Source organism: Poecile atricapillus, chromosome Z, assembly GCF_030490865.1.
Source record: "Poecile atricapillus isolate bPoeAtr1 chromosome Z, bPoeAtr1.hap1, whole genome shotgun sequence".
Taxonomy (NCBI): Eukaryota; Metazoa; Chordata; class Aves; order Passeriformes; family Paridae; genus Poecile; species Poecile atricapillus.
The window spans coordinates 111,678,508-111,691,164 of NC_081289.1; the positions used below are offsets into that span (position 1 = coordinate 111,678,508).

Consider the following 12,657-nt stretch of genomic DNA (forward strand, 5'->3'; position numbering starts at 1 on the left):
TCCTCTGACCGTGATTTAGACATTCACAGTAAATCACTTCATCTCCTCAGTGGCACATTCCCGTGGCAGGAATCCCCACGTTATCTCCGGCAGTACGGAAGAGATACGGAAATGTTTAAGGCAGTACCCGTGTTTTAGGAGACTCTCAGCCCGTTACGGGTAGAAATAGCAGCTGCCGCTACAAACGTGTTGAAGAATCCCGTCTGTTATTTTCTACCTGCTGTGTACCCATCATCCCCTGCCACCCCTGTGCAAGCCGGGCATTGCCTTGCTGTCCTCCTCCCTTAGTTTTTGTGAGGGGACTGGTCGGGGCCGTTTCGGAGATGTTCGTTGCTGTGGCAGAGCTGTCGCCAAGGCCCGGCCCCGCGAGCAGCGGCCAGCAGCGGGCCTGGCGCGTGGCGCCACCGCGGCCGCCGGGCGTCCCGTAACCTGTAACTTTAAGGGAGGACGGGGCGGGGCGGAGGGGGCGGGGCGAGGGCGGGGCCGCACGGAGGAGCTTGTGCATCATTGGCTGTCGCTCCGCGCCGGTGCCGCCCCCTGCACTTACTACTGTGTCCCTCGCTCGGTGTCAGTCAGGCGCGCGGTGCGCATGCGCGGCGGGCGCTGCGCTGGCCGGCGGGGTTGGGGCGAGCGCTGGGGCTGCCGCGGGCGGGGAGCGGGAGCGCGGGGAGCGGGAGCAGGAGCGCGGGGAGCCGGAGCCGCGAGCCAGAGCCGGCAGCCGCCGCCGCCGCAGCCGGCCGGAGCAGCAAAACAGAGGATGCCTGCCGCCCGCTCGCCGTTTCTCTGCGCGCCCGCCATCTCCACGTCCTCATGAATTAGGGCTGCGCGGTGGGGGTGGGGGACGGCAGCGAGCGTCCCGGCGGAACCGGCGACCCAGGCATGGCCGGCTCGGTGAGTGAGTAGCGCGGGTCTCCTCCGGCCCTCCGCCCCGCGCTGCCCGGCGCCGCCGGGATGGGGCTGCTGGCGTGACCGGGAATTTCTCTTCGCATGCGGCTTTCCCTTGCCTCCCGCTGCTCCCGGCGGCGGCGCGGCGCGCGCACGCACTTGGAGGGAGCCGTGGTCCTGCCGCCGCAGCGCGGGCAGCGAGCGCGGAGGCACCGAGGACAGGATGGAACGTCCCTGACAGCGGCCCCCGGGTCGCCTCCTCGCGCTCTCCCGGTGACACCGAGAGCTGTCCTACGCCCTCGCCTGTGGGGCCGTTTTTTTGTTGTTGCAGCGGTGCCTTGCTGGTTTTGCCAACTCTCCCCCTACCAAATCCTTTCTGCCGTGTTTATGGTACGGCTGTGTCCTTGTGTCCCCGTACTGCCCGCGATGGGTCCGGTTCCCCCCGGCCGCCAGCCCTATCTCCGCTTGTCGGGGCGCTCACCGGCCGTTCCCCGCCTCTTCCCCCGCAGTGTGCCGTCCAGGTGAAGCTGGAGCTGGGACACCGGGCCCAGGTCAGGAAGAAACCCACCGTGGAGGGCTTCACCCACGACTGGATGGTGTTTGTCAGAGGGCCTGAGCACAGCAACATTCAGCACTTTGTGGAGAAAGTCATCTTTCACCTGCACGAGAGCTTCCCCAGGCCGAAAAGAGGTAGTGGGGTCTCCCCTGGGATGAGCACTTGGAGGCGGCCCGGAGCGGGCGCAGGCGGTGGGTCTCTGCCGGTCTCGGTGGAGAACAAAAGCGGCCGCCAGTGCGGTGGTGGGCTGCTGGGGCTCTCTCCCGCCGCTTGTAGGGATGTCTGGGGTCGGGAGGGGCTCTTCTCTGCCCTTTCACGCAGTTGCTGCCGCGGGGATGTTCACTCGCCGTTGCCTGTGGTCGTAGAGCTTGGTCCGGCCGTGGGTCTGGGTCCCGACTCCTTCTAGTCTTTCGGTGGTGGGTGGCACGGAGTTAGCTTCTGTCTCAGCGTAGGTCCTCACTGGCGATTTTTGCCCACGTGTTACTTTCTTCTGGCTGGTGGTGTTCTCTCCCGATGTCCTTTATGACTGGAATGCCTGTACACGTGTTGCTGTTCCAGTTTTGGTACTTGTGTTTGGATTCCCTCAACACCCTGCTTGTCCATCTCCTGGGCTTCATCTTTTCGTGAGTACATAAAAAAGTCTCATAAGGTGTGTATGTGTGGTGCATTTGTACCCGTACAGGTTTGGCTGGGAGAAGTGTAAGAAGCCTTCTCTTTTCAGATCTATTTCGTGAGCTGTTGCTTGTCTTGATTATTGTAGTGGGATTGGTTGAGGTAATAGTACAAATAAAAGAAGTGAGCAGGTTTATTTATCTATACAGGCACAATGCTTAGAGCTATCTTTCATTTGATCAGCAGTCTTTTTTGGCATCTAGTGCTTCTCCAGTTCTTAGAGCAACATAGTCGTAAATCCTGTCTGCTTGGAGCTGAGGGGTATAAATTGAATGTTCACGGAGGAAAAGACAGGAAAAATTTGAGTATTGAAATAAAAAAGCTTTGCTTTGTGGTTGGGTAAAACCATATAGTTTGATATAACATTTCTCAGCTGGAAATACCAAACTGTGACTTTTTTTTATGTCAATGGCTGTGTTTTCTCTAGAACACTTTCCTTCCTTTAAGCATCAGTGTAAGACTTGCAGTATTTCAGCTCCAGAGTTTATCCTCTGAAGTAGAGGCTATTAATTCACTTAAATTTTACTACCGTCAGTGTACTTTCTGGGTCTATTTAAATGTGTGCAGTACTATACAAACAGTTTTCAGTGAATTGTGTGAGATACTTCAGTATTACTGTTGGATTAAATTGCTCAGCTTGTCCTGGCAAGTCTTTGTCTTGCTTTCTTCTATTTCTTGTGCAAAAAACATGACTTTAAGTCAGTCTAAATAGTTTGGAAGTAAAACTCCTGAGAACAGGTCTAGATAGTCTAAATAGCTGAGATAGTATTATTCATACTCAGTGAATTAGATGATGTATTGTATGAAATTAGTGGTAGAAAGTGTGCTTAATGCTTGAAGACAGGTCTGCATAAGGGTTGTTGTTGGTCCTCTCTGCTTTTATTCTTTCTGCTATATTTGTTTACTTGCTGTATGGCCTCAGGGAATGTGAGTCTGTTGTTTGAATTTGGTTGCTAGGTGTGATGTGGAGCTTGCTAATAAGAATATAGTTCAGGACTTTTGCAAGTGAGGGATACATAATTTGCTACTTGCTTTGTGTCTCCAGCTGCTGAGTTCAGTTATACAGTCATTTAAGTCATTGTTTCAAAGTGTTTATTTTGGAGTTTTGTTTGTATGCATCATTTTCATGATGTGGCAACTGCTGGGAAGGATGCTCTTTTATATAGCTCGTGGAGGGATTTGTTGTACAGTGTACCTGCCTTGGATTGTAGTAGAACTCTGTAGCCACTCTCATTCAGCAGATTATGACTTGGCTGGCAGGCATTCTATTCACTTCTATGCTTTGCTTAGCCTCCTGCAGCTGTTGATGCTGAAGAAATTTCAGATCCTTGAAATCACATTGGGGGAATGATCCATGTATGAATTACCTGGAATGTTTACTGCTGTTGTAGTGTTTAAAAGGGTGGTGGAAATGGGAGCAGTTTGTCTTTCTAATTTAGAAGTACTGTTAACATTTTTTACTGAAGTATTCTAGGGTGTTTTTTTGGTCTTTGTAAATCACTGCTACTAGTTTGGTTTGATTCCTCGAGTGTTGCATATTCTGTAGAAATGATACACGTTTGAAGTGTTAGTCAAACTACCTGTTTTCCATCACTTCGTCTGCAGTTATATAGTTTATTATTTTAGCATAGGATAACTTACCACTTGGAGATACTTGCTAATTTTACAAACTTTTCCTGAGCCATGAGGGTTTAGCATGCTGAAATTAGGTGTATAAGATTAATCAGAAGCAAGTGCTAGAATACTGGCTAGTCATAATAACGCCTAGTTGTCTGATAAGTTTTATCTCTGCATTTATGATAAGAGTGGCTGCTCTAAGATGTATGCCTGCTAGGAAAAAATTTAGTTCATTAGGTCAATCTGTAAAGCTCAAGGATCAATTTGAAAATGATAACAAGCTAAGATAGGTGTTATTAACTCATAAAGTACTTCTGTTGCTAGATCACTTTTAATTAGGGACGCAGCAATTCCAGCTACCGGGGGAGGCAAGAGAGATAAATTATTGCCAGGTCATTTGCTTTGCAAATTTATGAGAATAGTTGGATAAACTGTCAGTTTGCCAGCTACAGCTATGGCTTTGCTTATCTGTTTATGCTAGAAATTTTGGAAATACTAGATGTTGGCAGTGAGTTTGCAAAGGTGTGTCCAAGTGTTTGTTCTGCTAATAGTTGCTGCAGAGCAAGCAGGGTCCTGTATCCCAAAGTTGCGTTAGTTTTAAGGTGGCAGGATTACTGGAGTGGTGTTCAGTCACTGGAGTGCAGAGCAGGTTGGTTTGTGTGTGTTGGCAGGATGGAAGGGTGATGTTGACTAATAGGGGACAAAGCGTAGATAAGTTTGAGTGACCTATTAAAATAGTATTCTTCATCTTTCAGACTGTGTCACCTTAAAATCCTGAGCTTGGCGGTGGTTTTATTGCTTTCTGTTTGCCTTATGATGACTGAGTGCCTAAGTTTATCCTTGCATGGTGGAGCATACAGGAATGTGCAGTGATTTGTCCTTTTTACTTTATCCTATTCAGTGGCCTGCTGCTGCTGTCTGATTTCCATGAGTAGTTTCAAGGCGGGGGGGGGGGGTGGGAGTGTGTGGCAACAGGACTACTAGTCACTTTAGAGACAGTAGTCATGCCCAGACTCAATTTATGGTAGTATTTGCAAGACAAAAGCTTGCTAGGATCGTCATGCAATCACAAATTGCAGATCTTGCCTGCTGATGTAAATTGGTTGAGAGAATATATTGAGAATTTTTAAGATTCTACCTTTATTTCAAAGCATGTGCTGCTTATCTTTCATCATTCCTGTGAAGAAAATAGTCCTGTGTGTAGAAGTGAAGTATTTTAAAGCATGTCTGTGAAACAAGGTGTGTCACCAGACTGTGGTTAGTTTTGATCCCCTGCTATACTGACTCCGTAAGAGGGGCTGTTGTTCTTGCATCATAATATGTCTCATTAATTGTATGGATGCTAGGCAATCTTCTTCTTGCCCAACAAATGCTGATGCTCTTCAACAGTTGTCTGACTTACTCTTTCTCTTACAGTATTCCAGTTGGCTAAGGAAATATATCTTTTGTGTTTTGATGACTCATAAGTGCACCTCAAAAATGGCATTGGAGCTAGCATGTTTTTAGTGGTTAAATTTCTGTTAATCTGTGGTACATTTTGACAAACTAAATTTTTCCTATTAGAAAAAAAGTCTGGGCAGTATTCCTGGGCTAATAGCTTAGACAATGTGAAAATGTTGGTTTTGTCACTGTACTGTTGTAACTTTAAAAGTGAGAGATACTGCTTTTCTTTGTGGAGCTGGGAGCAATGCTGCTTAGTGCATGTCTTAGCGCAGTAAGTTTTACAATGACATGGCAAAGTGGTGGAAGTAAAGCTGCTTGGTATTCTAGTACAGGAAGGACCAACTGCAGTTGTCTCTGGAAAGTTCACATTTCCAGCATTGGTTGTTTTCATTAAGGTTCTGTTAGTGCAGAATGAGATTTTAGTGAATCATAACAGTTTGAAATATATTTAGTTACTGCGAAAGATGCCATGTGCTATTCTTGCTCAATTATTTTTTCTTTTCATGATTTTTAACTGTAAAAAAACATACCTTTTTTGAGCTCCATTTAAAGTCAATGAGAGTCTTAACTCTATTAATTTTAGTGAACTCAGTGGTGTGAGGATAGGGACTCATAAGCAGATTCTTCCTAGATAATTCAAGTTTTGCTTTCCTACCAGCTAGTGCAGGCAGACCATCAAGATTACTAAACAGGCAAATGCTTTTATGCTGTGTATTTTATTAGAATATGTAGCTACACTTGTAAGAACTTAGATCAGTTTTAGGTGTGTTTTCTTTGCTTTTTTTTCATGTTAAATTTGTCTGAGCCTAACCATCTAATTATGATAGGCACACAGGAGTTTCTTTTTCATCAATCTAACAGTTACAGATTTGATACTGCAACTTTTAGAGCAGTTGTTGCTCTTAGTTGCAGAATGGTCTGAAGAACCATTGAAGAACTACGTTTGTTTAACAGGAAACACTTGAGACTTAATTTTGCTACTACTGAATATGAAGGCGAATGGCTTCAAGAGTACACATGTGGTTTTGTAGGTGCACTTTCTAATTCAGCCAGATGCAAATCAAAAGGGCATTTCACAGACTTAAAGTGCAAAGAGTTTCAGTATAGGGAAGCTATCATGTTTTATATTTACATGAGTGACATCAGTAAATAATTGCTGGTTTTGATTTTAGGATACTGTATGTACAGGAAACTTGGTTTCTAATAAATAATTTCCCCTCATTGATATGACTCAAAAAATAATCACATTCAAAGCCAGTACGTAGGCTTTATTTAGACCTAAAGACTTTGAAAAAACTGGGAAATAATAGGGTTGCTGCATCCTCCAGTGTCAAAAACTTTTCTAGTCTATTTGCACAGTTTATGTGGTTTAATTGTGTGATTTATGTGTTTAATGTGTGCTGACTTTAATTTTCCTTCATGGGAGGGATGCTGCTTCTACCTACGTTGCTTCTCCCTGTAAGCATGCTTCTGCAAGGGCAAATGCTGATTTCTGTCAGAAACTGCCAATCAGTTCTGACTCTCTTAAGTCATAAAAGATGAACCTTGGTTATTTCACATTAGGTTAAATTTGTGTAGCATTTAGTTGCTGAAACAGTTCTTTTAGTTTTTAGAAGCTCTAGTTACTTCTTACTAAAGCTACAATATTAATGCTTGCTGACTGTAGCTCTTCCAGATTTTAGATGGCAGGAAGTATAGTTTCAGGGCTGTTGTGCAAAAGATATTTGGGTAGCTGTAGAGTAATACTTGCTTGAAGTAGAGAAAAACAGATTATTCCATGTAAGATCCAATCTATCACTTTCTTTAGTAAGATGAGGGAGAAGGTACCTCAGTAATAAAACTGGAGTTAGTTAAATTTATTTAAGAAAATAAAACCAGTTGTGTTATTCAGTAATTATTGCTGTGACTCTATTTTCATCTTTTTTATCCTTAGAAAAATAAATGTCAGAAATGTTTAAACCATGTATTATTTGAAATTAACAGGTCAGATAGTATGAACATTAATTATGTCTGATAAGATTCAGTAAGTTGTAAAATGATGGACATAGATTTGTTGTTGTCTTTTGTGGTGCTGTTTAAGTATGAAGGGTTTTCTTGTACCAGCGTTGTGCAGTATGGTTAAGATTGGTTTTCTTGTGTTTTGGGGCTTTTTATAGCTTTTCATTCAGGTTTTTGGAGAAATGCTGAGGAGGATTAATCTGTCCATTGTACTGGCAGAATCTGTAAAAAAGATAGCTTGACACATTGAGGTGGTAACCTGAATGTAAAGCTTGTTGATGATGCTTGCAATAGTTGGGGAAAAAAACAATTTATAAATGTTTAATCTAGAATTAAGTCTATAGACTGCTGAAGTTTGAGTACGTGAATTTTTGTGAGATTCTTGTGATGAATGCCTGCAATTTTAAACCAGCAGAATTCATAGGCAACCATCCTTTTTCTTCCTTTCCTGGCAGTGATTGATAGACATATATGAAGACAAAGGAACAGTCAAATTCTAACACTTGTCTATGTTTGCATAAAAATTATGATTGCTCATCTTGTCATGAAACACTTAGCTTGTAATTCATGATATTGTTTGTTTTTTGTGGGATTTTTGCCTATTTGATATGCCTTTTAGTATATAAAAGGCTGGAAGAATAGACTGCTATATAAAACATTTGTATGCTTACTTAAATATCTGTGCAAGAATTGATTTTAAGATTAAATCTATTTATGTATGTCATCAGAGATCTTATCAATGTATTTGGCTTAGTTCTCTCCCTTGCTTGCCAGGTGTGGGCTGTATCACTGTTAATCCTGTGCCAAGGTCTTGCACTGACTGGCTTTCTAGAGGAGTACAGGTTTGTTTCTTTGAGCTCCCTGGATGAGCCAAGTGGGTCTGTATGAGTTTGATTTTAAAATCTGTGTATGCTATGGTAATAGAGGCCCTGACAGCTATAATGTCATCTAAAAGATAGATCAAATGTAATTTCTTTTAAATGCAATTCAGACATGTTCTGAGCAGCTGATGCATACAAGTTGCAATTGTATGACTGCAGTTACTTGTCCATATTCTTTGTAAAAAAACATATGACTATACATGGTAGGATGTATGTCTTTTTTATGGGGCATCTTGGTTATAAAGATAAATACTGGCATAGGTGTTTCTATTTTTAAATGGTTATGATGACAAAGTGAATTATTACACATAACAAGGCGAAACAAAAGCAGAACTGAATGAGCAGTGTGAGGTGGATTGATTTTGCTGATGACTCATATTGTATATTGTGGTTTGCAATAAATCTAAATTTGCTATTTGCAACTGCTGTTCTAAAGCTTGTACAGAGGAATTCCTCCCAGTTCACTGGGACACTAATTGTTCTGTTCTTTCTAGATAGATGTAATGTGAATGTAGCATACATGTTGAAATAGGGGTTGACAGACAAGGTGTAGACGTGTAGGGAAAATCAAGGACTATGTATACCAAGAGGGAGACAATATTTTAACTTCTGTGTGCAAACTTTAAAGGGCAAGTTATCCTGGAAGGAAAAATGTGGAGATTCAGTGGAAACAGAACTGCTTAACATTGTGGGCTAGTGGCCAGCAATCATGTTGTTTTCCATCATCTGTGTGGAAAAATGGCAGGTCCAAATTTTTTTTCTGTTACTCGAAGCAGCCTTTCTTGTAATAAAATTTTCTTGAGGAATTTTGATTCATTGGTATTAAATGGGTAAGTGGAATTTTAATTCCTCTTGTTATCCTGTACCAGACTCTATAATAAAAAAATGCACAGTTCTTTTTACGTTATGTAAATTCCAAGTGAGTTTTTTCTTGAAGAACTTGGTAAAAATAATTTACACAATGGGAGTTGGTGTTATCACAACACTGGCGCCATGTTTTACTGAAAAGGAGGAGAGGGTGGATTAAACCTGGAATCTTGTGTGCTCTTGGATGTGCTATGGTGATGTACAGATCTGGCATAAGATCTAGGGAAGGTATTTTTTTGGTTTTGTTTTTTGTTTGTTTATTTGTTTGGTTTTTTTGTTAGGGGTTTTTGGGTTTGGGTTTTTTTTTTTTTACTAGTTGCATATATTTTTCTTTTGTTTTGGTTTTGTCAGTTTCCATCTTCTTTCCCAGCCTTCTTACAGCACACTGTAATTCTGGATACTCTTGGTATCTTAAAATGGCTTAGTATGGCTATAAGGAAAAGCAAAACTATGTGAAATAGTCAAGTATATTGAAATTGTACAGTCTCTGACCTGTTTCTGTGGAAAGGTCTTAATGAATATTGTTTTGAAATAATTCTAACACAGTGTTTCTTTAAGTATCACTAAACATAAAAGACTGAAAACCTTTCACATTTAAGAGTCGTTCACCCTTGCAATATTTTTTTGAGATGGTGTTCTGTTTTGTCTCTGTGGCATAAGCTTCTGCTAGGGTAAAGAAATGGACATTAATAAGCAGAGTAGTAAGATTAGTTCTTTTTAGCCAGATCCAATGCCAAGCCCTTTGCACCCAATATCGAGTTGCTGCCTTTCACTAGAGGAATGCTTAGTAAGTGGAGGGGCTGTGGAGAGTCTGTGTCCTGTGCACAGTGTGTGCTCACTTGCCCCATCTGCGTGTTACAAGGCTTGGGGGTTTTGTTTTGTTGAGCACTGGCCCAGCAGGCACTGCATTCCAGAGCCTGGCTCCTGTGCAGCACAGGCAGCATGCGAAGCAGTGGCCCAATGGACAGGCCAACAAGGAGACAGAGGTGGATATCTACTGCCAGTAGATAACTTCATAGGATCCACACTGGAGTTTTTAAAAAATGGGGAGGAAGGATGTGGAATGGTTTTGCTGTGTTTGAAGACTGAATGTGGAAAGTATTATGTAGATTGTTTCCTGAATTTAGTAGCTGATAAGAGGATGGAAGTACAGTTGAGCTAGTTTTGGGCAAGGTCAGTTAACTATACAAAAAAGTTCTCAAGAGGTAAATTTCAGATATGTAAAAAATAGTGAGCTGAGCATTGGCATGAGGAACAGCAAGGAATAAAGAGATAGTGATAAGAAATGTATGTATTTTTTTGGTAGTTAAAAAAAAGCCCAAAAGGTGTGTTTTGTAAATGTATTGCTTTGTTTAATCTTTCCTTTAGAGGTTGACAAAGAAATCTTTGTTTGCTGTACAGAAATCAGAAGATCCTGTAAATTCCTCTGTAATACGTGAAGGTTCCTAATCTGTTTTGTTGCTACTATTAAGGTTGTTTTTCTTAGAGCTACAAAGGTCTGCTCCTGTATGCGATAAAAATCGTGCACTGTTAAGACTAAATCTTTTCGGCACTCAGGTTGTTATTTTCTTGCCTGGCTGTCAGTAATGTGTCTGAAGTGTTTTTAAGTGTGTGGCTTCTGTGAGTATTTTAAATTACTCTATTTGTACCTAGTAAATATTCTAAACCAAAAGGTCCCAACTTAAATTTGGTGACACTTTTTTTGGGCCCTTTGAGTTGTGCCATGTACAAACATAAAGCCTATTTCTGCAGAATACTGCTGTGATGTCTTTTCAGCAAAAAATATTCTACCCATAACTTACAGTCTACTCATTATTCATTACAGTTAGGTTAATAGAAGTGGCAATATACCAATGCAGTTGCATTATCCCTACTATTTGAAGAATAGAGATATTTCAGGAAGACTTCTCAGGCTGTAATTTTTTTTTTTTTTTTTTTTTTTTTGAGATTTGTCTGAATGTAAGCCTTTTCCTTAAGAAAAAGGCAACCAGAGCACGTAAACATATTTCCTATCTTGTGGTCTTAAAACTCCTCTCTGTGCAAATAGGGGGAGGTAATAACCTCCCAACCAGTCTCTGTAATTACCTAGTATCCTTTCTTGTAAGGATATTGGCTTTTATTATTCTCTGTATAATTCTTCCATAGATAATTCTTTTAATAAAAGATATTACAGGTGACTTAAAAATGCTATAAGGTATTTGTGTAGAAGTTACTATGAAGCAGCTCCAACCAAGCTCTTCAGGTGCCTTTGGCAAATACAGCAAGACCAGCCCTTGAACCTAAATCAAATAAGGCTTTAGTAAAATACTTGTTTGCTTCTGCAGGCATTGCTGTCCCATCCTAGCACTGCCCTTCTAGTGATTATTGCCTGGAAACTAAACATAAACAAATTTGTTTCTATGAGGCAGATCTGCATTAGGTTACTCCCTTGAATTTGTGATATAATAGAGGCAAAGTTAAACAATTTTGGCAGACCTTGCAGGTGTTGAAACAGTTTAGTTGTATTAGATTACTGATCTTGGACTGCAGGGATATTTCCTTACATTTTTGTCTTAATGCCTGAACTGAAATTTACATTAATTGTAATACTAATAAACTACTTGAAGATTGACATTTTAAGCATACAGTCAAAAGTAGCTATTGTGGAATATGGAATGAAACATTGTGAAATATGGAATGTTTAAATTGTGGTTTGGGTTTTTTTTTTGTTTCTTCTTGTTTTTTTTCAATTTGTGTTTAGGAATAGTTTAGATCTGGGAAGTTGACAATATGTGTATTCTAGACAATGAAAAATTTTACATTTTGGTTTAGGTTCCTTCCTTTGTAGTCTGTTCTTAGATCTAGACAACAATATTTTCTTGATTAAAATCTAAATTAACCTCTGGGGTTTTAAATCAGTTAATAAGCATTTGATGTGTAATGTATTATTTTAAGATATTGAACTTGCACACAATCTGTAAATGTGTTTACATATACTGGAGTTTTATAGACTTTATTTTAACTTGACCAATGGGTGATTTTGGAACCTAATGCAGTGATTAGATCAGTTTGCTTGCCTTGAAACTTCAGTCACTTAATCACTCAGAAACTCAAATCAAACTCAGAAAATTTCTGGAACATCCTTTTACTGAGCAGTTTTATTCTAAAACAAAGAAAACTGGCATATGTATCTTTGCATGAAAAACACCAAAGGACATTAATGTGATTAAGACTGGTGTGCAAGATAAGGCACTGACAAGAAGGATTCTTCTTCCTATTCTCTGGCGAGTTTTCTTTCATTCCTTTTTATGCAGCCTGTTGTACTGTACATTAATATTATATAGCTGGTGTCTAAACTAGTTCTATAACTGTTTTCACAAAACCAGTGTGGGGGCCCATTGGGGGCCCAATGATGTAACTGCAGATTAGGGATACACTAAATGCAAAATGCCTCAAGCGATGGCCAGGTATGGGATTGAAAAGGTTTTTGCCATTTTCCCAAAGTTAAATAGAGTGGACTTCATAAAAATTAGGGGAAATTCTAAATGATCATGAGAAGCATGTGTTTTCAAAAGTGCTACAAAAGAATGGGAGGTGAGCATTAATCAGGAAAGGCCAAATATTAAAGGTTACTCTGGTTTTTTGCTCTTTATTGACCAAACCATTTGTTGGAGATCACCAGTTTGGTACTTGTCCTTTAAAGGATGGATTTAGAATGAAATTGTCATTGTCTTTTGGGTCTTGGTTTTGGGTTTTTTG

The 12,657-nt window shown here is 41.0% G+C and overlaps 1 protein-coding gene across 3 annotated transcripts in view; it reads left to right on the forward strand.

Annotated features, from left to right (window-relative positions):
- Positions 1-585: 585 nt before the first annotated feature.
- Positions 586-12,657, forward strand: part of MLLT3 (MLLT3 super elongation complex subunit) — a 117,420-nt gene continuing 105,348 nt past the window's right edge. For all 3 annotated transcript variants that reach the window (XM_058827285.1, XM_058827283.1, XM_058827284.1), the window contains exons 1-2: positions 586-891; positions 1,395-1,575. In XM_058827285.1, the coding sequence (XP_058683268.1) occupies positions 880-891; positions 1,395-1,575 (193 nt within the window). In that variant the 5' untranslated portion in view covers positions 586-879. The remainder of the gene's footprint in view (positions 892-1,394; positions 1,576-12,657) is intronic.